Genomic DNA, 23,608 nt, shown 5'->3' with positions numbered 1-23,608 from the left:
TGCTGGTGATGAAAGCATGAACAAGTTTCTCTAAGTCCCCAAAACAGCTAATTCTGGCAATATTTCTGAGATGGTAGTACGCTGATTTGCTTATTGCTTTCACGTGACTACTGAAATTAAGGTCAGACTCTAAAATTACACCAAGATTTCTGACTTTATTTTGTGTCTTTAGACCCCTAGAGTCAAGGTATGTGTTAACTTTAAGAGTTTCATCTTTATTTCCAAATACAATGACTTCAGTTTTGTCTTTGTTTAACTGGAGGAAGTTTTGACGCATCCAACAGTTAATTTCATCAATCCATTTACCTAGAGAGTCAATGGGGCTGTAGTCATTGGGTGACAGGGCTAAGTATATCTGGGTGTCATCTGCATAGCTGTGGTAAGCAATTTGGTTCTTTTTCACTATTTGACCAAGTGGGAGCATATACAAATTAAACATAAGGGGTGCAAGAATTGAACCCTGTGGGACTCCACATGTCATGGATGTCCACTCAGATTTATGGTTACCTATGTTCACATAGTAACCTCTTCCTTCTAGGTATGTTTTAAACCATTTGAGGACCATCCCAGAGAGCCCTACCCAGTTTTCCAGTCTATGTAAGAGTATGGTGTGATCTACTGTGTCAAAGGCAGCACTAAGATCGAGTAGCACCAGCACTGATATTTTACCTGAATCAGAGTTTAAGCGAATATCATTTATTATCTTTATGAGCACTGTCTCTGTGCTGTGATGCTGACGGAAACCAGATTGAAAATTGTCCAGATAGCCATTTGAGTTTAAGAATTTGTTTAGCTGATTAAAAACCACCTTTTCAATGATCTTGCCTATAAACGGAAGATTTGAGATTGGTCTGTAGTTGCTAAGTATGGTTTTGTCTAGGTTACTCTTTTTTAGGAGAGGCTTAACAACTGCTGTTTTTAATGACTCTGGAAAGTTGCCTGTGATCAGAGAGGTATTTACTATTTTTAAGAGGTCAGTTTCTAAGCAGTTGAGAAAAGATGTGGGGAGCGTGTCAAGGCTGCTAGTTGATGCTTTAAGATGTTGTACTGTTTCTTCCAAGGTTTTTATATCAATTATGTCAAATTCTGAGAGAATGGCTAATTTCTGAGGTTGTTGCAATGATATCTGACTAATCACAGTACAATATGAGGCCGTATTGATCGTCATTCTGATATTACTGATCTTCTCAGAGAAAAAGGTTGCAAACTCATTGCATTTGTTGTCAGAGAGCATTTCACTACACTGAAAAAACTAACTTTTTGGTGTAGTAATATTTATTAGATTAACTCTCATAATTTCTACATAATAATATTAACCTTTATTGAGAACTAGATTTTCCTAAGTAAAATGATGATAAATACACAATTAATTCATGTAAAAAATGAACTGTGTGGGAATAGTAAGTCTTATTAGATATTTTCTTGTATTATTTAACTGTTTTATAGTCATTGCACATAGTCCTAAAATAATTAAGTAAATTTTAATCAAAAACTTTAGTTACATTTATTTGCACATGTTGTAAGGAATACCCACAATTCTTTGCGGCTGAATATTTTTATTTTTTAAGCTTTATCACAGAATAAGAACTGATAAGAACTTTAACTACTTAAATATTTGTTAGCAAAATGTCATAAAGGTTTAAGCTCTTATATTATTGATGTTGTTTTGTTGTAAATAATAATTTTGTGAAGTCACCGTTCAGGTGATCAGTGTTTCTTTACATGAACCCTGTTCAGAACATTGTATTGTAATTCTTTCCACAGTGCTGGTAATGCATGTCAGAAACACAGTTTATGTGCGTTTCTGTTCCGAATCAAGTTTATTCAATGACTTGTTGTCAGTCATGAATTTTGTGTTATAATGCCATTTATAACACTAAAAATAACTAGGTTCTAGGAATATGTTAAAGAAAATAACAAACAGAAAATACGATTTATTTAATATTATTAGGACAGCAATGCTTAAATTTTCAAAAAAAAATAAAATAATAGACTTTACCTAAACGATTAAAATAAATCTAACTTCTAAATAAAATAATTAAGTAACATTTAATTAATTATTTAACATATGTTTTATCATGCAATTTTAAGTACATTTTATTTGATTTTAGTAGGTAAGTTTTACTTATAAAAAAGCAGTAAATTTTACTTAAAAAAAGTTCGTGCAAATTGTTACGAGGATTTTTTTAAGTAAATTTTACAAGTTGTTTTTTTCAGTGTAGGAACTTGATTTGGGGGGTTTGTTAGTCTCTCTACAGTAGCAAAAAGAGTGCGAGTGTTGTTTATGTTTTTGTTTATAATGTTTGAAAAGAAGGTCTGTCGAGCTGTGCCTAGTTCTACATTGAAAGCACGAAGACTGTCCTTATAGATGCTATAATGTACTTCAAGTTTTGTTTTCCGCCACATACGTTCAGCTTTTCTGCATGTTCTTTTCATGCGCTGTACTGCTGTTGTGTTTCTCCAGGGTGCTTTATGTCTGCCAGTGATCACCCTGACCTTTACTGGAGCTATACCATCAATGGCATCTTTAACTTTTATGTTAAAGTTTTCAAGGAGAACATCAACAGAGTCTGCAGATATGTTTGGCAACATTGATATAGCATTCATAAATACCTCACTGGTGTTCTCATTTATGAACCTTTTTTTAACATAGACAGATCTAGCATCAGTGGCAGGACAGATCAATAAATCAAAGTAAACACAGAAATGGTCAGATAGTGCTTCATCCTTGATTACAGTGGATGAAATGTTTAGACCCTTGCTAATGAGCAGATCAAGAGTGTGTCCCCGATTGTGTGTTGGACCTTGCACGTGCTGGGTCAGATCAAAGGTGTTTAAAACATTTAACAGTTCAATTGCAGCATTGTTTTCTGCATTGTCTATATGAATATTAAAATCTCCAGCAATAACAAAATAATCAAATTCAGAGGAAATTGTTGATAAAAGTTCTGTGAATTCATCAACAAATGCTGAGGTGTATTTGGGAGGTCTATAAATAATTGTAAACAGAATGCGTGGTGTACCTTTTAAAGCAATACACAAATATTCAAAAGACTGGTAATCACCAAGTAACACTTGTTTGCATTGAAAGGCATCTTTGAATAAAGCAGCTATTCCTCCACCCCTTCTAACAGCTCTACAGACATTTATAAAGGTAAAGTTGGGTGGGGCTTAGGGATGCATATCAATTAATCGCGGTTAATCTATATCAGAATAAAAGTTTTTGTTTACATCATATATGTGTGTGAACTGTGTATAATAATTATGTATATATAAATATGCACACATGCATGTATAATTTTAAGAAAAAAATATATTTATATATTAAGTATTTATATTTATATATAATATAAATTACACATAAATATACAAATGTATATACACATGTTAACATTGCTTAAATATATACATGCATGTGTGTGCATTTAACTATACAAAGTTATTATACACAGTACACACACATATATGATGTAAACAAAAACTTTTATTCTGTTATAGATTAATCGCGATTAATTGATATGCATCCCTAGTGGGGCTGATTCATTGAGGACTGTAGCACTGCAGCTGTCATCTAACCAAGTTTCATTTAGAAACATAAAGTCCAGGTTGTTGGTGGTGATAAGATCATTAACTAAAAAGGATTTGTTCTTTAGTGAACGGATATTCAGAAGTGCTAACTTAACAGTAACTGGTTTTGGCACTGTATCAATCTCAGACTGACGTATTATAGGCAGTAGATTAGATAGAATTGCTGTGCGGCTGGAGACGGCCTTCATCTTTCTATCACATGTCAGGACAGAGATAAGGAAAGCTAAAGGGACATCGGGCACCCGCTTGTTCTTAAAATATTTATGATTGTTACTGCTGACGTAGCGGGAACCCAACACACATCAGTTACCAGTGCTGTTTGCAGATGAGGGCTGGTGTGATCCCTGACGTTAAGGCAGAGGTCTGAGTGCTCTCTCAGATGGAGGGGGAGGGCGGGCTGGGCCCGAAGGCTTTGGTGGTTAAGGAGCCCGCCGTTTCTTGGTTGATATTTGGGGACTCGCAGCAATAGAGTGGGAGAGCTTTGTTCCAGCAGATACCAGTTTCTCCATTTTCTCTGAAAAGCCCAGAATTTGGGTGGATACCATCTCTGTTAAAAAGTTGCCTTTGGCTCCAGAAGATATTGAAATTGTCAATGTAATTCAGTCCTCTCATGGTGCAGGTTTTTTGCAGCCATGAATTTAAACTTAGTAGCCGAGAAAACATATTTGTCCCACGGGCTGGGAGAGGTCCACTGATGAAAGATTGAACTTTCTGTCTTGCAAGTGTTTCAAGAAGTTCGTTGAAATCCACCTTAAGGAGCTCAGACTGCTCTTTCCGAATATCATTCTTTCCCACATGTATGACAATCCAAATGACAGACTTATGTTTCATCAGAATGTTGCAAAGTTCCTTGTTAACATCAGAAACCATTGCCCAAGGAAAACAGTATGTACAGGTAGCCTTGCTTTCAAAGTTTCTGATAATATTGTCACCCACTATCAGCGTGCTTGGCTCGGCTGCTGTCTGAGAGGAGCGCCGCTGCCTGTATGATATTGAGCGTCTGTTAGCTCTGTAAGCTACTGACTGATGTGATCTGTGTCCATTAACATTTGGGGATTCTTCACCCAAACTTATTAGTGCTTCAAATCTATTTTCAAGCCGTACATGGGGTTGTAGAATACCAATATTGGCTACTCGAGTTGTACCCATATCTGGGGTAGATGATGCTAATGCAGCAATTTGTGACACTCGTGACAGTCTAATGTCTTGAGCACTTTTGGGTCTCGCACCCTGTTTATGCCATCGGTTTGTGTCTTCAATTACTTTAGGTTTCTCTGAGCTCACTATGACATGTTTATAAGCATTAGGTTTACAGGACTCACCAGCTTTATGTTGAGAAGGACCATGATGAAGCTCCGCTGTATGTTCTTGCAGGGTCGGCAGCGCCACAAGTAACTTTGTTTCGAGAACCGCAATCTTTTGTAAAAGTCTGTGGCAGTTTGAGCAGCAGGTGGATTGAGATCCAAAGGAAGGCATTTTTTCTTCTTTTCTTCTGTTTGATTGTGGGCAGCTGTTTTGTCCTGTTTTAGGATTGTCAGCTGCCGGCAATAGCAGACTGGTAGACTGCTATGATAGAAACACCAAGTTGTTGAATATTCCAAATATCAATATAGTTCCAGGAATTTGTAGTTTTAGTTTGGGAGCCCAATTGTTTAGTTTGAGCACTGTGCTGAACTGCTGGTAGTTGAATCAAAAGATAAAAGCGAAAAAGCAAAAGCGCAAAGCACAGAGCGCAAGTAAAAGCGTCCGAACAGTAGCAAAGCAGGAAGTAATAGATGGTAATGAAAATTATAGTTTGTGATCTAAGAAAAGACGATGCTGCGTTGCTCTTGCTAATAGGCATTGCAGAGCCACAACGTAATACCGCTTGCTGGAAAAAGTTTTTAACAAGTGTACAGGCTACACCGTTTTTAAAAGCAACTGTACTACGGTCAAGCTACAGAAAAAAAATTGTAAAGTTAGCTGGGTTGGTACTTGTAGTTAACTACTGTACTGCCCAACACTGATTTTCCTGAAATATGTGAAGTAATAATAAATGGCAGTCCTTTAAATAATTAAGATGTGTTTGGGTTTACATAGGTACACACAGGTAATAATATGTAGTGTTGGATTCCCAGGGGGCATACTGTAACAAAGTCCCAGTTATAGGAGGGATAAAGGAAGAGGACGGGGTCTGGCTTTACTACGGCTGCTTCTGTCGTTCTGGCCTGCCTGCTGTGTAGTCAGCTCAGCTTGACATGTAATAGACAAATGAGATCTCAAAATCTACGAATCAGGCAATTGTGGACCTTGCAATGTATAAATGCCACTACAGAACATCAGCCATGCACTGCCTCTATATCTGACAATCTTTAAACAAAAGAAAGCGTAAACGTAAAGGATGAGCAGCGAGCAGATAAAAAACCCCTGGCGAGATGCTGCAAAATCACAGAAATGTTCAGGGAGCAGGTCGGTCAAAATTACCAGTTAAAGCACGCATCTTTAGTTATTGCCTAATTCTGGTGCTGCTCCTGCAAGTTTCAGAGGCCGCGTTGCTTTGTGTACAGTTGTTTCAGGGGAAACATCTATATTTTTGTAACGAAAGTTCCAAGCAGATAGTGAATTACATTATTTAAGTTCCGCTGTTTTTGTGCATACCACAGCCCAAGACCAAGTCTTAAAATGGGAAGTTTAGCATTTTATAAAACCTTGTTTTATGAAAACTGTATCGTGCAAATCATGTTTTACTGTCATTTCACCTTTTAATTTGCAGGTCTTTAAAAGGTTTTTAAAAAGTCTTTAAAAAGTCTCATATTTGATTTTAAAAATCCTTGCTTATCGCAAATGGCCGCGATATTAAACATACACAGCAAGTTCGTCTGAAGGCAAAAGCATGACTGTCCTATTTGTGTGACATCTTACTAACCAATTGAGTTAGCACACCTTCAACTGAGTAAGCGTTGAAATATTTAGTCAAGTACAGTATACAGCTTCCTTGGCCACCTTCTCAAAAAAACATTCAGGGTATCTGGAGGATTTTTAAAATGTAAGACTTTTTTAAAGACATTTTAAAGAACTGCAAAATAACCATGGTTTTGCTGATAGTAATCAATGGTATAGTTATGGTGCACATCCACAAAACTTAAGTCTTGCATTTTGTGCAGATACAGTAGATGCACGTTGTTTAATATGTTTATGTTGTAGCAAGGCTTTATATTATGTAGAGTGCATCATATAGAAAGCGATTCAGTTTGTGTTTATTAACCCTTTGGTTTCACTTCATCACGCAGCTATTCCTGTTAGAGGTTTCTGTTAAAAAAATGTAATTCATTAATAATCTAGTATCTAGTTCATTTTTTTATTTCAAAGTTTCTTCAAAATTAAGTTTTATTTGAGTATTATATTAAAATATATTGTAATTTTCACCATGATGCGTACGCCCCACCCCTTTGATTGCCCTGCCCCAGTTAATCGAGTATCACATTTTTCAGACCTATGGATTAATCGAAATGAAAAAATTACATATGTGCACTTCCTTATTGAATAACTCCCAAGTTGTATAAAATATAGTCATTAATCAAGCCAAAAATTGCTAAATTAGCCTACAACCTGCCATTTACATTTTTAAAGGATAGTTCTCCCAAAACTTCTGTCATCATTTACTCACCCTCATGGTGTACTAAACCTGTACAGTATGAGTATCTTTATTCTGTTGAACACAAAGTGAGATATTTTGATAAATGATGGTAAGCACACATTTGGTGATACACATTGACTTCCATAGTAGGAATAACAAATACTATGAAAGTCAGTGGGTACCATCAACGGTGTGCTTAACATTATTTATCAAAATATTTTATAATATATTTTAACGGAATATGGAAATTCAAAAAGTTCAAATTCAAATTTTTGGGTGAACCATCCCTTTAATGCGTAATTTGAGAACCTTTATGGTACACACAAATTTTCATGCAAATTGGACAAACGGCCTAGGGGGGGTTGAAAAAGTAGGTCACTGATAAAACTCAAAAGGGCAAAAAGTGAAGTATGGGGAAATGTGAAAAGTTTGTATGTGTCAAACCTCTTGGAAATAAAGCAGTAAAAATATATATAATTGGTGTGTATTTTTTATTATTAAAGTGGACATCACTTAAAAAAACTTTGACTGACTGCTTTATTTCCACAATAAGATTTCTAAAAATTACAAATTTTTATTTTTATCAATTACCCAAAAGATTGTGCCTTCAAGGCATGATAAAGTAAATCATGGTTCAAGTTTTGTATGCACAATTATATTGGTAAAATACTGTATTTTGCAACTAAATTCATAATGCAACTAAATGTAATGTTCCCAAGCCCTGTGTTTATGCTGGTTGCCTTTATCCACCTGCAGGCAAGTGCACCCTCAGAGATGGTGGCTGTCCTTGTCTAAGTGCACCTATCCCCTCATCACCCCATACACTCATCACCCCACAATCTTGCTCTTCATAATGGGAACATGGTTTATCCAGAGGATAAGGAAGACTATGATCAAGCAATTGCACAGAAATCATGAATCAGAAAAGGGCTGTAATAATATTGTTTGAAATTACAGTTAAATTGTTAGTTCACCTAAAAATGAAAATATTGTAATTAATGACTCACCCTCATGTCGTTCCAAACTTGTAAGACCTCCGTTCATCTTTGGAAACACAGATTTGGATTTGGTCTGAGGGCTTTCTGGCCCTCCATTGAAAATCTGTGTACGGTATGTACAGTAGTGTCCATGTCCAGAAGGGTAATGGAGCGTCATCCGGGTGGTCCGTGTGACATCGGTGGGTCAGTTGGAGTTTGTTGGGGCGTTGGGGATACATTTTGGTCCGTAAATAAAAAAAAATCGACTTTGTTCAGCATTGTCTTCTCTTCCGGGTCTGTTGTGAATCGGGTGCACGAGACCGTACGAGACGCTGCTGACGTACAACGCTGCTGATGTGTTATCTGGTGCATCCGAGCTTCATTTACAGTCTGAGGGAAGCGCACGCTGTAAGATTGAAAAAAAAATCTTCGCAAACATGTCTGAGGATAACACATCAGCAGCGGCACTGTGCACATGCATTTGCAACAGATGCCGGAGAGAAGGCAATGCTGAATAAAATTTTTGGACCAAAATGTATTTTCGATGCCTCAACAAATTCAAACTGGCCCACTGATGTCCCATGGACTAGTTTTATGATGTTTTATTACCTTTCTGTACATGGACAGTATACCATATATACATAGATTTTCAATGGAGGGTCAGAAAGCTCTCGGACTAAATCTAAAACATCTTAAACTCTGTTTCCAAAGATGAACGGAGGTCTGGTTTGGAACGACGTGAGGTTGAGTCATTGATGGCATGGTTTTCATTTTTGGGTGAACTATCCCTTTAAAACAAACTTAACATTTAAATAAATTTTTTATTCATTTCTATACTATACATATGTTAAATAGACGGTTTGGTTTAGAATGTGTGTTTAAATCCACTTTAGAGGTGTATGTGCACTTAATGGAGCTCCCCTATTAGCTATATATACTGAAATAAAACATGTTTTACGGCAAAATCACAGATATACTATAGTATACCGTCTTTACCTCTTCAACAATTTACACTTTACTGTTCAGTAGTTCAACAACTTTTAACAGAAGAAGCCATGCGTTATTTGTTTGTAGTTTTCAAAGTTAGTGGCAAGCAGCATCAAAAAGATAAACAAAACCCAGTTCCAAACCAGACCTTTTACAGATGTTGTAAATTCAATGAAATGTAAAAATGAACAAAACTGTTGATTACAGCATTACTTATTACATTGCAGCAAATAATTTCTTATTTTACGTCTTTGCAGCAATGAGCATTAGACCCAGTCATGTCTGTTAAGTTTATGGATTTAATGGCCAATCAGGGGTTTTATTACCAGGCAATCCATTAAAAAAATGTTGTGTTTTGATAAAAGTGTGCTCTCATCCTGTCATCATACTGTAACATCATCAACGTTTAGATGCGATATAAGAGATAGTAAGTAAGTTAAGTAACTTTTATTTGTAAAGCACATTTAGATTTCAGCTCTCACTGGTCAAAGTGCTGTACAGAGATATAGCATACATAATAATCAGTACAATACACTACATAAAAACAAAATGTAAAATATGAAAAAAAATTTAAGCAAAGAGAATTTTCACTCATCAGGAAAAAGGTTCAAGTGAGTTTTGAGGATATTGGGGGATGCTGATTCCAGAGCAAGGGCACAACAGATGCAAATGCTCTATCCCCTTTTGGTTTTCAAGCGAGATCAAGGGGCCTGTAGAAAAGCTTGATTTGCAGACCTAAGAGACCTGGGAGTAGTAAGGGTGCATGAGTTTGGAAATAAAGGCGGGAGCTAGACCTTTTAAAAACTATTAGAAGTATTTTTAGTCTGTTGTGTCCTGTTTTTGTGTGCAGTCCTCAAAGATCCATGTGTAAATGCCCTGGTTTGTTTTCTCAAAAGGCAGAAATAGTGACTTTAATTTCATGAGCATTGAACACAGAAACAATTCAATTGTGAAAATGCAAAACCGGTTTATTAAAAATAAAACGAAGTACACATAACGACTAACTAAACATACACACATACAATAACATAAAACATAGATGAGAAAGAAAAGATTGAAAATACTAGAGAGAGAGTAAAAGATTGGCAATAGCACTATTGCTTAACATCTGCACAAACCATCGGATAATCTCTAAGGATCGCCTTAATTTTCATAAGGGGTAATGCTTGAACATCAGCGAGTAAAACGAGTTTATACTTGCGTTTGGCTCTTTGTGATGCGGTGCGAAGTTTCTGATGCTCGCGGTGCGAGCAAGGAGAGAGAGAGAGAATCCAGGTGTGTTCGTTTAAGATGGAAGTCCGTTAAGTTGTTTCGTAGGGTGGATTGGTCCGCGTGGTTTTCCGAACTAGCGCAAAGCCAGGAAAGACTGTCCCGAAGAGACAGGGCTCAGAGAAAAGATGATGAATCCGAGGGACTCTGGGTGAGTCTCAGCGAGTTTCCAAACTGCGCTGGCAGCAGTGTTGTATAAAGTACTCGAAAGCAATACTTGAGTAAAAGTACAAGTATTATACTAGAAAAAGACTTTGGTAGAAGTGAAAGTTGTCTTTTAAAATATTACTCAAGTAAAAGTCTTAAAGTATCTGATATATACTGTACTTAAGTATCAAAAGTAATTTTCTGATATTTAATGTACTTAAGTATTTGAAGTAAAAGTAAAAAGTTTTTTTTTTTTAAAGCAAGCGGTTAGAACTTTGATTGTGAACTTTATTGTGGCTTTCTTATAGTAAAGCATATTCAGGGTTCCCATTATCTTCTTAATCTCAATCATCAAATAAAAATCATTTTTTCCAGGACTTTTCAGGCACAATTCTCTTAAGTTCAAAGAGCAAACAGCATATTTTTAGAGCTGACATCAAATAAAAAAGCAGAAATTTCACTTTTGTATGAACTTCGGGTAAAAATGAAAAATAAATAATAACTTATTTATTTCAAAACATGAGCATATTTAAAAAAAAAAGTGGAGTATCCCTTTAAGTTTGCTGCTCTCCTAAGAAAAAATGCCAACTCGTTGAGTGGCAATGAAAGCACCGTGACTTTGATCAACAATGCAAGCGTACATTCACAATGTATAACATTAGAACAACATAATCCTATAGCCACTGAGTTTTGAGGTAATTAACATAAAAGGAAATCTCAAGTTTGACAAAACGTATGATGCTTTTGAAGACGTGAATACAGTCCTTAACCCTTTCTTTATAACCTGCCACTGATTAAAGGTAGGGTAACACATTTTGAAAAATGCTAACGGTAGCTGCCTAGCAATGAAATCCCGATCCCACCCTCAAGTCAAATCGCCATCCAAAGTCACGCCTCTTTCAAAACACATGAACACGCACAGATCAGACGGTCACATCTCATGTCTCACTCTCATTCAGCAGTGAGAAAACTTTGCAGTATACAAAGTCGAATAACACTTCCAAAATAACCAAACAACTGGTTTACATCAGAATTAGTTTAAGCACACGTTCGGTTGTGTAGACGTAGTAACTAACTTTGTTACGCTAATCCGTAAACGAACACAAATTTCATAAGCAACACAATGTTTCATCAAAGTAGAATATCTGAATCCATCTCAATACAAACATATCGCGTACCTACCTTACCAAAATAAACAGTGCAACGACTCTTTCAGACCCTTTGCCGCTCCTGCAGCTGTTTCATCTCGTGGTAAAGCAGTAAAGTTACCGATGTTAATTTCGGCTTTTGCTCTTGCTGATCTAGGCAGTTTTTGCTGTTGTTGTTATAAAAGATGCCTTTAGTTTTGTGCCTCCTGTGTAGGTTGTCAATTTAGCAGAAAAGTTTGCTGTTCTCACTGTTTACAGGCAGGAGGTGAGCGCACGTGAACGCGCTGATGACGTATGGTGTCTGCGTGGACTCGCTGCGCGGTTGGCATTCAAATTGCGCTTGCGTATGAGGGACAAAAATGGAAACGTCCGTTCGGACCGAAATCTATGATTTGTTGAACATTTTTTGGTCCTACGCCTTTCACAGATAACATAAATTTCTACAAATACATTTAAACAACTTAACACAGTGATTGCTATCAGGATGTAAGGAGACTTTTAACCAGCATAACAAAAAATGTTTCAGGATCAAATCTGTTACCCTACCTTTAACAGCAGTTTTTAAAAAATATTTCTCAATCTAACATTAGCCTACCGGAGTGAATATTCGGCCGGCAGTTATGCTGTTACCATAAACAGTTAAGCGTGTTTCAGTTGAGGGTTCTCTGTGAATTAAATAAATCCATGGAAAATCAGCGGTGTAACGTTAACGTTGACGTTTATTAAACATGTGCGCCTGGCCATCACATTAGACAGATAATTATCTAATACGGCTTATTTATTAATTTTTAATTCCAATGTACAAAAACAAATACGGCCACGGGTGTATAACGTTAGCTTTCTCACCCTGTTCATCGTCGGGGTGGTCGATTACGATAACGGGAGGTCCTTCAGTAGGTGCATTCATTGCAGTTTTAGTTGTGCTTCCTCATCCTTTGCCAACACTACGTTAAAATAGAGTGTGCTTGAAATAGAGTGTGCGCAGCGTGCGTAAATCAATCTAGAAGCACTGATTCGCCCAAAACCTCCCTTATTGAGGTCGCACACATTTCTTCTGATTTTATTTTGTAGTAACGAGTAACGAATATGCTTAGTGGAAATATATCGGAGTATAAGTATACATTTTATCTAGAAAATGTAGTGGAGTAAAAGTGAAAGTAGACATAAATTTAAATAGCGAAGTAAAGTACAGATACGTGAAATTTCTACTTAAGTACAGTAACGAAGTATTTTTACTTCGTTACATTACAACACTGGCTGGCAGGTTACCTGAGTAACCCGGCGACTGAGCGCTCATGAGTGAACTAAGCCACTAAGCAACTGAGCGAACTGAGAGACTGAGCTATTGAGCGAATTGAGCAATGATGGCTTGGGCGATAGGCCGTTTTGACCTTTCACGCGCACAGCCCATTTTAGGTGAATGACCAATGTGCGAAGTGTTTGATCGCGCGGGGAAACAAGCCTTTGTTCTTTCAGACATCACATTTGCGTAATTGCATAATGATAAAAGTTTGTTTCCATCACTTTTCAAATCGATATTAAATGACATTGATGCGGCTTATGGTAATCTGATACATCGAAATGATTGGGTAATCAAGAGTAGATTAATTTGATACTAGACAAGACATGGGTTTAAGATAACGTTGAATAATAATTTCATACCTAAGATATGAACCATGCTACAGTTAACAAAATCTAACTAAAGTGTTAACACACAGTTACATCACATATACATGATCATGCAGTAAAGGGATATAAAATATATATACATTTAAACAGCTCAGTGTGATCTTTAAACGTGGTTTCATCAAAGACATATAGTCCATGCCCCCTGCTGTGTCTCTGTCATTCGACTGTCATTCGATCGGCTCTCAGGTTTCTCTGGTGGAATTCCTTTGAACCTCCTTTGAAGACTGCATTTGTTTTAATTGTTGCCCATTTTACACCCCTGATAGGTGGTAGATATCTGGGTGATTGTGTAATCAGGACACAGGGTTATCTAAAGTCACAATTTTAGGGCTGTTTACGATCCAGATGCCAAATGGCCTCAATCTGACTCCGAGCCATTTGCTACAGGAATGACCCCTTTCGGTTCCAACATGACTGTGCACCAGTGCACAAAGCAACGTCCATGAAGACATGGAGTTTGTTGTGGAGGAACTTTGACTGACCTGCACAGAGTCCTAACAGAGTCCTGACCTCAACCCAACATCTTTGAGATTAATTAAAGCGGAATATAACATCAGTGTCTGACCTTACAAATGTGCTTTTAAAAGAATGGTCAAAAATTACCATAAACACACTCCTAAACCTTGTAATAGGGTGGGCAAACTCCATATTAAACCCTATGGATTAAGAATGGGATGTCACTCAGGTTTTTGTGCATATAAAGGCAGGTGTGCCAAAACGTTTGGCAATATAGTGTAGGTCACAATGCAGAATCAGCATCCAGAAAAAAAAGAATACAGTAACATTAAGAAAATCTCTAAACTTTAACCATTTTAACAAAGACTTTAATCATCAGTTTAACAAACTGTCCACAAGTTCAAATGTAAATCCACCATGTGGAAATGTGAGCATGTACACAAATGAAACATCTTTCTTTGCACTTACAATCATTTATATACTCACGGAAGATGAAATCATTTAACCAAACACAAAATTAGTACGCTTTTTTAATTACCTTTTGTATCAGATTTAACTTTCTTAACAGATAAAAACACTTTTCAAACTTCATAGGTAACTCTGCTTGGCTTTTAGTACACATATAGAGAAGGACTGATATCAGATTTTCTTACTTAAATAGTCCATAAACAAACAAATTTACCAAAGTAAGTTTTCAACCTGAATGATTTGTAACATCATTAAGCAGGAACATAACTCTGGCCTAGTATGTGCATTAATTTTTGTTACTTGTATGTTTGTTGCATGTTAATTTTTAATTAAATGTTAATTTTAAATAACATTTTTGTAAATTATGTTTTGTTTTTTAGCCCTCTCGAGAGCTGCTTTAGATATCCTTTGGTGGAACAGTATTTGAAGACCAAGCGCTACTCTAATGGATTACTGGTCCGGTATATCATCTGCCGTGCTTTTACCTTCTTGGCCCTCCTAATAGCCTGCATCTACCTTTGTTACTACATCCGTCTCTCCATTACAGACGAGTTTCAATGTGATATCCGGTCTGGTGTAATGATTAATGACTCCTCAGTACCTCCTCTCATGCAGTGCAAGTTGGTTGCTGTGGGCATCTTTCAGCTCCTGAGCTACATCAACCTGTGTGTGTATTTGCTGCTATTGCCATTGTGCCTGTACGCTGTGTTGGTTCCGTTCAGAATAACAAGGGGATTTTTAAAGCCCTACGAGATGCTTCCCACAATAGGGGTGATGCGTATTGAGAAAGTGGCCTGGGATGATCTTGCACTTTATCTGCTGTTTCTGGAGGAGAACCTCAGTGAACTAAAAAGTTATAAATGCCTAAAGGTGTGTTAATCAGATTTTTATGTCTCTGTTTGTTGGGTACATTTGAGGAATGCCAGATATCATGTAAATCATCAACCCTGCTCCTTGAGAGCTACCGTCCTGCAGGCTTTGGTTCCAACCTTGCTCCAACACACCTGTCTGTAATTATCACGCATTTTCTTAGTTCCAAGAATGCCAACTTCGTCCTTTGTAGTTTGGACTTGTAAGTTCAGACTCCCAGAGTATGAACTACAGAGAATAGGAGAACACAGTTGAGTTATACTGCAAATAGAACAGCAGAGTACTTGAAGTCATCATTCAGTCTAACTACTTATTTGAATGTATTTTTACATACAAACTAAATGTTATATAAAATACAACCCTGCTTTTTGTTGGAAATTACTTAATACAGCGTTAAGTTTATATAGAAAATATATGTGATTTATTTGATTGAACTTTTGACTTTGCTTAGTTTGATTTACCCAAAACAGAAATGTAGTGTTTTGACCACCAGACACCAAGAGTGAAAGAGTAGCTTTTTAAATATTATACAGGTTTTCTGCTCAATTTGAATTGGAACAGTACTTGAGGAGCAACTAATAACATTTCACAAGTCCACAAAAATGCAAGTACAGACAAGAACGCATATTTAGAAACAGCTCTGAACACCTTGGTTAGCTGTGTTTGATTGTGGTTGAAACTAAAATCTGCAGGATGGTGGTTTACCAGGAGCAGGGTTGAAGTCCCCCAGTCTACATGCTTAGGACTTTAGGACCACCAAAACTGCCCTATAATAGGACTAACTGTTGTTTTTTTTATGCCTGAAGATATCTGAGGAAAGGCTTTACAAATGGTTCTGAGAGGGTCTTTGACAGCAGGCTTATTACAATACTAGACCCATTACATATTGCCATTTAAACAATAACATTTTAAACAACACCTATAAATTCACATTTATATTTGATATTATGTTCAGTAATTAGTCTGCGTTAGTAATGCTGCGTTCCAGGCAACCTGTAACCCGTAAATTACGACTTTCAAAACCACGAGTCACGACTCTGAACTGGGAGTACCTCGATCTAGTATGAGTTCACGGGTGGGAAGTCACGGGTTTGACTGCCGTTCCAGTGCACTTTCACAGGTAGAAGGTTGTAAAAACACGGGTTACAGGCTGCCTGGAACGCATAGAGTCGTGAGTCGTTTTTTTGAAGTCGTAATTCACGGACTCAAAAACCTGCCTGGAACGCAGCATTAGGTTAACTAAAAATGATTGCAACATAAAGTATGTAAATGCATTAGGATGATATATTAATACGGTACTAAAATCGATTCTTTTTGAATGTATTTTGATTTATGTAGGTGATTGAATTACTAAAGGAGGAAGGAGATGAGTCATTTGACACTATGCTGCTGTTACAGAATCTTGGACAGGTAAAAACAGATGTGGTGGATAGCAGATTGCCTAAAGATTTGAAAAACTCCAACAACATTGGCACTGAGATGAAAGGTTTGTCTTTTTCTTTCTAGATATATATTTTTTTTTAATTCTCATACAGTATGATGTTATCTACAGCATTGCAATACTAGATGTTGTTCTTCACCAGGCGTCTCCAACCCTGCTCCTAAAGAGCTTCTGTCCTTCTGAGTTTAGCTCCAAATCCCAATCAAACATGTCTGAGCCAACTAATCAAGTTGTTTAAGAGTTACTTGAATATTACAGGTTTTGGAGCAGGGTTGGAACTCAAGTGTAGACGGTTTCAGAAGTACCAACACAAACAAAGGCTTTCGTGGAACTCGCATAACTTCCGGTAAACTCAATAACGCTAAGAATCAATAACAACAAAGTTCTTTTAGGGTAGTTTATTTCTGATAACAAGCTAAATAAACAGCAAGTAGATTACTTTAGTTCATATATCATAGCTAAATCGTATAAAAAAAATGACACTGACTGAGCTAACGTTGCTGTTTAAAATGTGTACAATAATGTATACTATGTTAACTACAAACTGGCTGCCAAACCTCCCCTCACATAGTGGTTAATGATCGCCGTCTACCCTTGTCTTTAGGAAATCAAAACATTTGTAATTTTTGACATGGTATTTGTTCCTGAGTTTATTTAGCCACTAGTCAGACCATTAAACAAACAGAAACCGGAGGTAAAGTTCCGACCAGACGCTTAACCGCCACATTGCACGTGCGTTCGATGAAACCGTCTATACAGCAGGTAACTCTATAGGAGATCATGGTTAAAGATCCATGCTCTACACACTGTGCCCAAACTGACCTTGCACAAACTGACCTTGAGAAACTTGGTCCAATATCAAAAAAAGATGGTGTTTTCCGATCTTGAATACTGCAGAGAAAACAAGTTCAAATGTATTTCTCTATAAATAAATTATTGGTAATGTTTTTACATGTATTTTAGAAACATTTCAGAAATTATATGGAATAACCCTGATTTTTAATCACATCTTTTTAATGTGTCTCTTGTGCTCAAAAGTTCACAGTTGTGCTCATAAGTTTGCAGAATGTATGATTTTTTGGCCATTTTTTCAGAGAATGTAAATGGTAACACGGGAACTTTTCTTGCACTCATGGTTGGTGTTTGGCCGAAGCCAATTATTGTCACTCGGCTGTGTTTGATCTTTTCAAATCATCATGACAACAGAAACTAACCAAATGACCATGATCAAAAGTTTACATAACCCAGTTCTTAATAGCATGTATTGCCCGTTTAACATCAATGACAGCTTGAAGTCTTTTGTGGTAGTTGTGGATGAGGCTCTATATCTTCTCAGACAGTAAAGCTGCCCATTCTTTTTTTTTTTTTCTTCCTGTAAATTCCTGGGCTGTCTTGCATGAACTGAGATGGCCACTCAAAAACCTTTATACACTTTGTTCTGCTAATCATTGTTTTGTTGGAATGTCCAAGTACGTCCCATGCACAGCTTCCCAGCTGATGAGTGCAAATCTTCCTCCAGTATTTTTTGCTAACATACTGCATTCATCTTGCCATCAATTTTGGCGAAAGATCCTGTGCCTTTGTAGCTCACACATCCTCAAAACATCAGCGATCAACCTTCATATAGTAGGAATGGTTACCTTTCATCATAGGCCTTGTTGTCTCTTTTTCAAATGTAGCGTTTATAATTGTGGCCAAAAAGTTAAATTTTGGTCTCATCACTCCAAATGACTTTGTGCCAAAAGGTTTGAGGCTTGTCTCTGTGCTGTTTGGTGTATTGTAAGCTGGATAATTTGTGGCAAATTAATAGTAATGGCTTTCTTCTGACGACTTGACCATGCAGCCCATCTTTCTTCAAGTGCTTCCTTATTGTGCATCATGAAACAGCCACACCATATGTTTTCAGAAAGTCCTGTATTTCCCCTTAATTCACTTGTGTGGTTTTTTTTTTCTTTTCATCTCAAACAATTTTCCTGGCAGTTGTGGATGTGGTTTCAACAGACCCACTTCTTAATTACAGTTTGATGCTGATTGGCATTCTCAATTCCTTAGATATCTTTTTATATCCCTTTCCTGTTTTATACAGTTCAACTACCTTTTTCCGCAGATCCCTTGAAAATTATTTTGCTTTCCCCATGACTCCAGAAACGTCAGTGCAGCACTGGATAAAAGATGCAAGGGTCTGTCAGGAGTCCAGAAACTCCTTTTATACACACACACAATAATTATAAGTAAACATATGGTTAGTAAGGATGGTTACGTTTATAGCCATTTGAACCTGTCTGTGTCAACTTGTGTCCATGATATACTGTAAAGCCAAAATCACCAGGAACATTTGGGTAGTTTCGGTTGTCGTTATGATTTGGGGGGAGTAAACACGGTTGATTGATGGTGGGGGCTTCGGCTAGGCGCTGGCCATGAGTGAGAGAAAGGTTTTTGTGTTTATATTCTCTAAAAAATGTCAAAGAAATCGTGAACTCTGCCAGGGTATGAGCACAACTGTATATCTTTTATAAGCGTCCAGTTTTTTTTTTTTATTGAGCTCACAAGTGTGTTCTTTTTTTGGTCAGAATGTATCAAATTGTTGATCTGGCCACTCTTAACGTTCCTGCTATCTCTCTGATGGATTTCTGATGGTTTTGTAACCTACCTATGGTTTGTATCACTTGTTCCTGAACCACTTGATGTGGGTTCACACAGCCACAGCTTCCAAATGCCACACTTAAAAAAAACTCCAGACCTTTAACAGGCTTCATTTATGAAGAAATTATTTAACCCATGGTAATCCACAGCACTTTACAAGTTGCCTCACATTCACTCATTCACTCACTCTGTCATACACAGACGGCAGTGTCAGCCATGCAAGGCTCCATCCAGCTCGTCGGGAGCAGCTGGGGTTAGATGTCTTGCTCAAGGTCACCTTGACACTTGGTCAGGTGGACACTTGCCCCATAGACCATAAAAAGTCCATTTAAAAAGGGGGAGCTACATATTAATCAGTTGTAATTCCTAAATATTTCAGCCAATTTTAATGTGAATACCTTCCAAATAAATCCTTTTATTTTATATTTTAAGCCAATATTTATTATATGACTGTAACTGGAATAGATTTTGGTAAACAGTTAAAATAACACAATAGAGCCCTTTTCACACAGACATTCTGGAGGGTGCACGGAAAATGCACGCAGGGTTTTCCGGAATGATGAGATTTTTTTGTTTATTCACATTGCCAATGATTTGCCGGATTCTGTGTGTGCATTCAGACACAGATACTGGAAAGGTCACGGAGAGACACATGACTGTTGGAGGAATAGTCTACTCATTTTCAATATTAAAATATGTTATTACCTTAACTAAGAATTGTTGAGACATCCCTCTATCATCTGTGTGCGTGCACGTTGGCGCTGGTGCGCGCTGCGACACTTCGATAGCATTGAGCTTAGCCCCATTCATTCAATGGTACCAATCAGAGATAAAGTTAGAAGTGACCAAACACATCAACGTTTTTCCTATTTAAGACGAGTAGTTATACGAGCAAGTTTAGTGGTACAAAATAAAACGTAGCGCTTTTCTAAGCGGATTTAAAAGAGGAACTATATTTTATGGCGTAATAGCACTTTTGTGAGTGCTTCGACTCACCTGAAAAGTCCGCTCCCCTTCTCCATCTCATAATGGGATGGGGAGGGTGTTACTGCGCCGAGTCGAAGTACTCCCAAAAGTGCTTTTACACCGTAAATTATAGTTCCTCTTTTAAATCCGCTTAGAAAAGCGCTACGTTTTATTTTGTACCACCAAACTTGCTCGTATAACTACTCGTCCCAAATAGGAAAAACGTTGATGTGTTTGGTCACTTCTAACTTTATCTCCGATTGGTAGCATTGAATGAATGGGGCTAAGCTAAATGCTATCGAAGCATCGCAGCGCACTCTAGCGCTGACATGCACGCACACAGATGATAGAGGGATGTATCAACAATTCTTAGTTAAGGTAATAACATATTTTAATATTGAAAATGAGTAGACTATTACTTTAAAGTCCTGCACTTTCTTCTGTGCAGCGTCTGAAGTTTGCTTATTATTTATTATTTCTCTCTCCAGAAACCACTCTATAAAGGAGCGCGTGATGCGCCGTTCTATGCTGGCGAATGATCTCAGCTTCAGAGTGGATATTTTAAAAGCCCCCTGATCTCTGCTTTAATCCAGCTTGCAGACATTTCTCATCGTGATTGTTAATGTGCATTTAAAAACTCAGCTTAAGGAGCTGAATGATATATCTTGTTGGAATGATGCACTGGCATTTTTGTTTATTATAATCTCAAATGAGCATGTGACGCTATATTATTTTATGCTCCTAAATGATCTCTGCTTCAGCGCAGTAAGTGACGAGCTAACTACCTGATATCTGCTTCAGTCCAGTTTGCTGACATTTCTCGTTGTGAATGTTGATCTGCATGTAAATCTCTCGTTTTAAAGAACTGCACCATAACTTTGTTGTTGTGATGACACGTGCGTCCTCACTGCGACACGCCCATTGCGGCATTGTTTGGGCTTCTTGTTCACACAGAGGGTTTTCCGAGTATCTTACTAGGTCCTCTTTCCGGGAGCAAACATGTTTGACGTGTTTGGGTTCACACAGAGGCTTGTCAGGCAATTTTATGGGTATTTTCTGGGACCAAAGTGCTGTGTGAATGGCTTTCAAACATTGTGCACTCCGCCTTTAAACCTCAATGTTGATATATTTGAAATCACCTAAACAAACACGCCCCTACCCCAATAGTATCTGGACCTTCTTTTGATAGACCCGCCCCACACATACGCAACCCTGGCAAGGATGTCGATTAGTAGACACACCCCTTTACTGCTGGTTGGCTACAAGTGTGTTTTGGTAGTCAGCCCAACTCCCTTTTTCCAAAGCATTTATCAAACATTGTGCACTCCGCCTGTAAGAAGCCGAAACGATGCTGTGGTGGGCGTGTCGTAGTGAGGATGCGCATGTCATCACAACAATAAAGTTCAAATGATCCCGGAAAAAATCCTGCGTGCATTTTCGGTGTGTTTTCTGGAGTGTCTGTGTGAAAAGGGCTTTGTTCACACAGAGGGTTTTCCGGGTATCTTCCTCTTTCCGGGAGCAATCCCAGAAAATGTGCGGGATGTGTTCGCTCTTGTGACTGCAAAGCCATGTTCATATGGTATTCCACTACAGAGCATTTAGCACTGGTCCAGAATCACACCGGTTTCAGAATCATTGTTTTTTAACACTTCACCAACAACAAAATACAACAAATAGAACAATTAGACAAACATTTTTTATGACTTAAATATGTGATATTTTATAAAAGAAAAAAATCTTGAAAACCTAAAATAGGAAGTGGTTGTGAAATGGTCTATATAGACTGAGTGGAAATATGAAGCAGTGTCATGTTTCCGCTGTTATTTTTCTATGTTAATCCAGACAGTGTTTTAAGACAAAAGTGAAAGATGTATATATCATATTGCCTGTCATTTTGTCCTGTATTTAGTTGTTTACTTTCTGTGTGTTTCCCAGAGGTTTCTTCACTTCTGCAGGATGACCACATCAAAGAGTGTGAGAGTGAGAATGTTGTGCACAAGAGAGTGTTATGAAAAGCTGTTTTTATCGTGAACAGACTTCCTATTGAGGCATCTGCAAAAGCAACATCTTTTGGATGGATAAATGCTTTTTGGAGGAAAATGACACTGGATAGAAGTCCAACTCGTTTGTTTTAAAGCATAACTGCAGTCCTTTGGACAAAATATTTACTTGGAATTATTTGCAATTTCTATTTTCTTTGCTGACATCTGAAAACTGAAAGTTTGCTTTAGCACAGAGATGGATCAAGTGAGTGAGCGGTACAATTAGATTTTGTTTAGTTACTTTAGTTGTGTATGATGTGAAGGGTCTAATTACTCTTCGGTTATAATACTTTGAGAATATTGTGAAACCCTGCCTTGAACATTCTGTTCTTACTCCCATTTTAGTCTTGGTACTTTTAAAATGTTAAGATTGACAGCCATTATTGGAAAACATGCTGAATTTCTTATAAAGGAACACATGGACACTTACAGAACACTTACAGTGACAGTGAATCTATAGTAAAAATTGACATAAACCATAAGTATGCTTTTATGGATTATTGCAAGTTCATGGGATTTTTTACATCACAGCCCTATCTATATCATGTTTAAATTGGAAACATTTGAAACTTTGAACTTTGCTTTTATTAATTTTCAATAAACTTATTACCTACAGGTTGCTTACTTGGCATAAGTGTCAGCTCAGAAATTTTGAGTGTTCCAAAGTTTGAATGTTTTAGCTAATGCAACATTTATAGTAAGCAGCACAACATGTACGAGATAAGCAGCTTTTTTGGAGAGTAAAAAGTGATTTCAGTGAGAGAAAACATGGAAACATTCCCACATCTGTTATGTGGTACAGATCTCTGTGGTAGCTATTGAATTAAACTTGATTGATTTTATAACTGAGGTTTCTGTGTGTGTTTGGGGAGGTTGTGTTGGCTATACCTGTGACTTGGTCCTTACCATACAGACTCGGAAAAATTGGCCAAATCACTTTTCAAAGCAAAGGCAATAGAGATAGAAAGACTGAACAGCCGGTGCCAGGGTGTAAGCCTAACGTCTGACAAAAGCTCAAACATTAAGAAGACTGACTACTGCTTGTGGAGTGTATTACGACTTGAACCATCAAGTTACGATTTTGAACCATCAAGTTATCATTTAAGGAGTAGAATAAAAGAACACCTAATAAACCACTTCACAGTGCGCACACAGAAAAGTCATTACAGCAGGTTGAGTTGCATATTATTCAGTATCGTCAAAAATGCCTACTTGCGTCGTGGGCTTTGAAAATCGCACCAGGTCTGCCGTTAAGTTTTTCGAGATTCGTGCAGAATCTCAAAAACAAAAAATACAACATC

General features: G+C 37.4%; 1 protein-coding gene across 2 annotated transcripts in view; it reads left to right on the top strand.

The window, feature by feature from the left end:
• The window catches only part of panx1a (pannexin 1a), a 62,671-nt gene extending 39,519 nt beyond the window's left edge, over positions 1-23,152 (top strand). Inside the window, exons 4-6 of one of the 2 annotated variants that reach the window (XM_055195566.2) lie at positions 14,726-15,215; positions 16,614-16,701; positions 22,201-23,152. In XM_055195566.2, the coding sequence (XP_055051541.2) occupies positions 14,726-15,215; positions 16,614-16,701; positions 22,201-22,277 (655 nt within the window). In that variant the 3' untranslated portion in view covers positions 22,278-23,152. Of the gene's footprint in view, positions 1-14,725; positions 15,216-16,553; positions 16,702-22,200 lie in introns of both variants that reach the window. The other variant, XM_055195565.2, reaches the window with a different exon arrangement.
• The last annotated feature ends 456 nt before the right edge of the window (positions 23,153-23,608 follow it).

Source organism: Misgurnus anguillicaudatus, chromosome 24, assembly GCF_027580225.2.
Source record: "Misgurnus anguillicaudatus chromosome 24, ASM2758022v2, whole genome shotgun sequence".
Classification (NCBI taxonomy): Eukaryota; Metazoa; Chordata; class Actinopteri; order Cypriniformes; family Cobitidae; genus Misgurnus; species Misgurnus anguillicaudatus.
The sequence above is the reverse complement of the archived record's forward strand: the minus strand, read 5'-3'. Positions and strand labels throughout refer to the sequence as shown.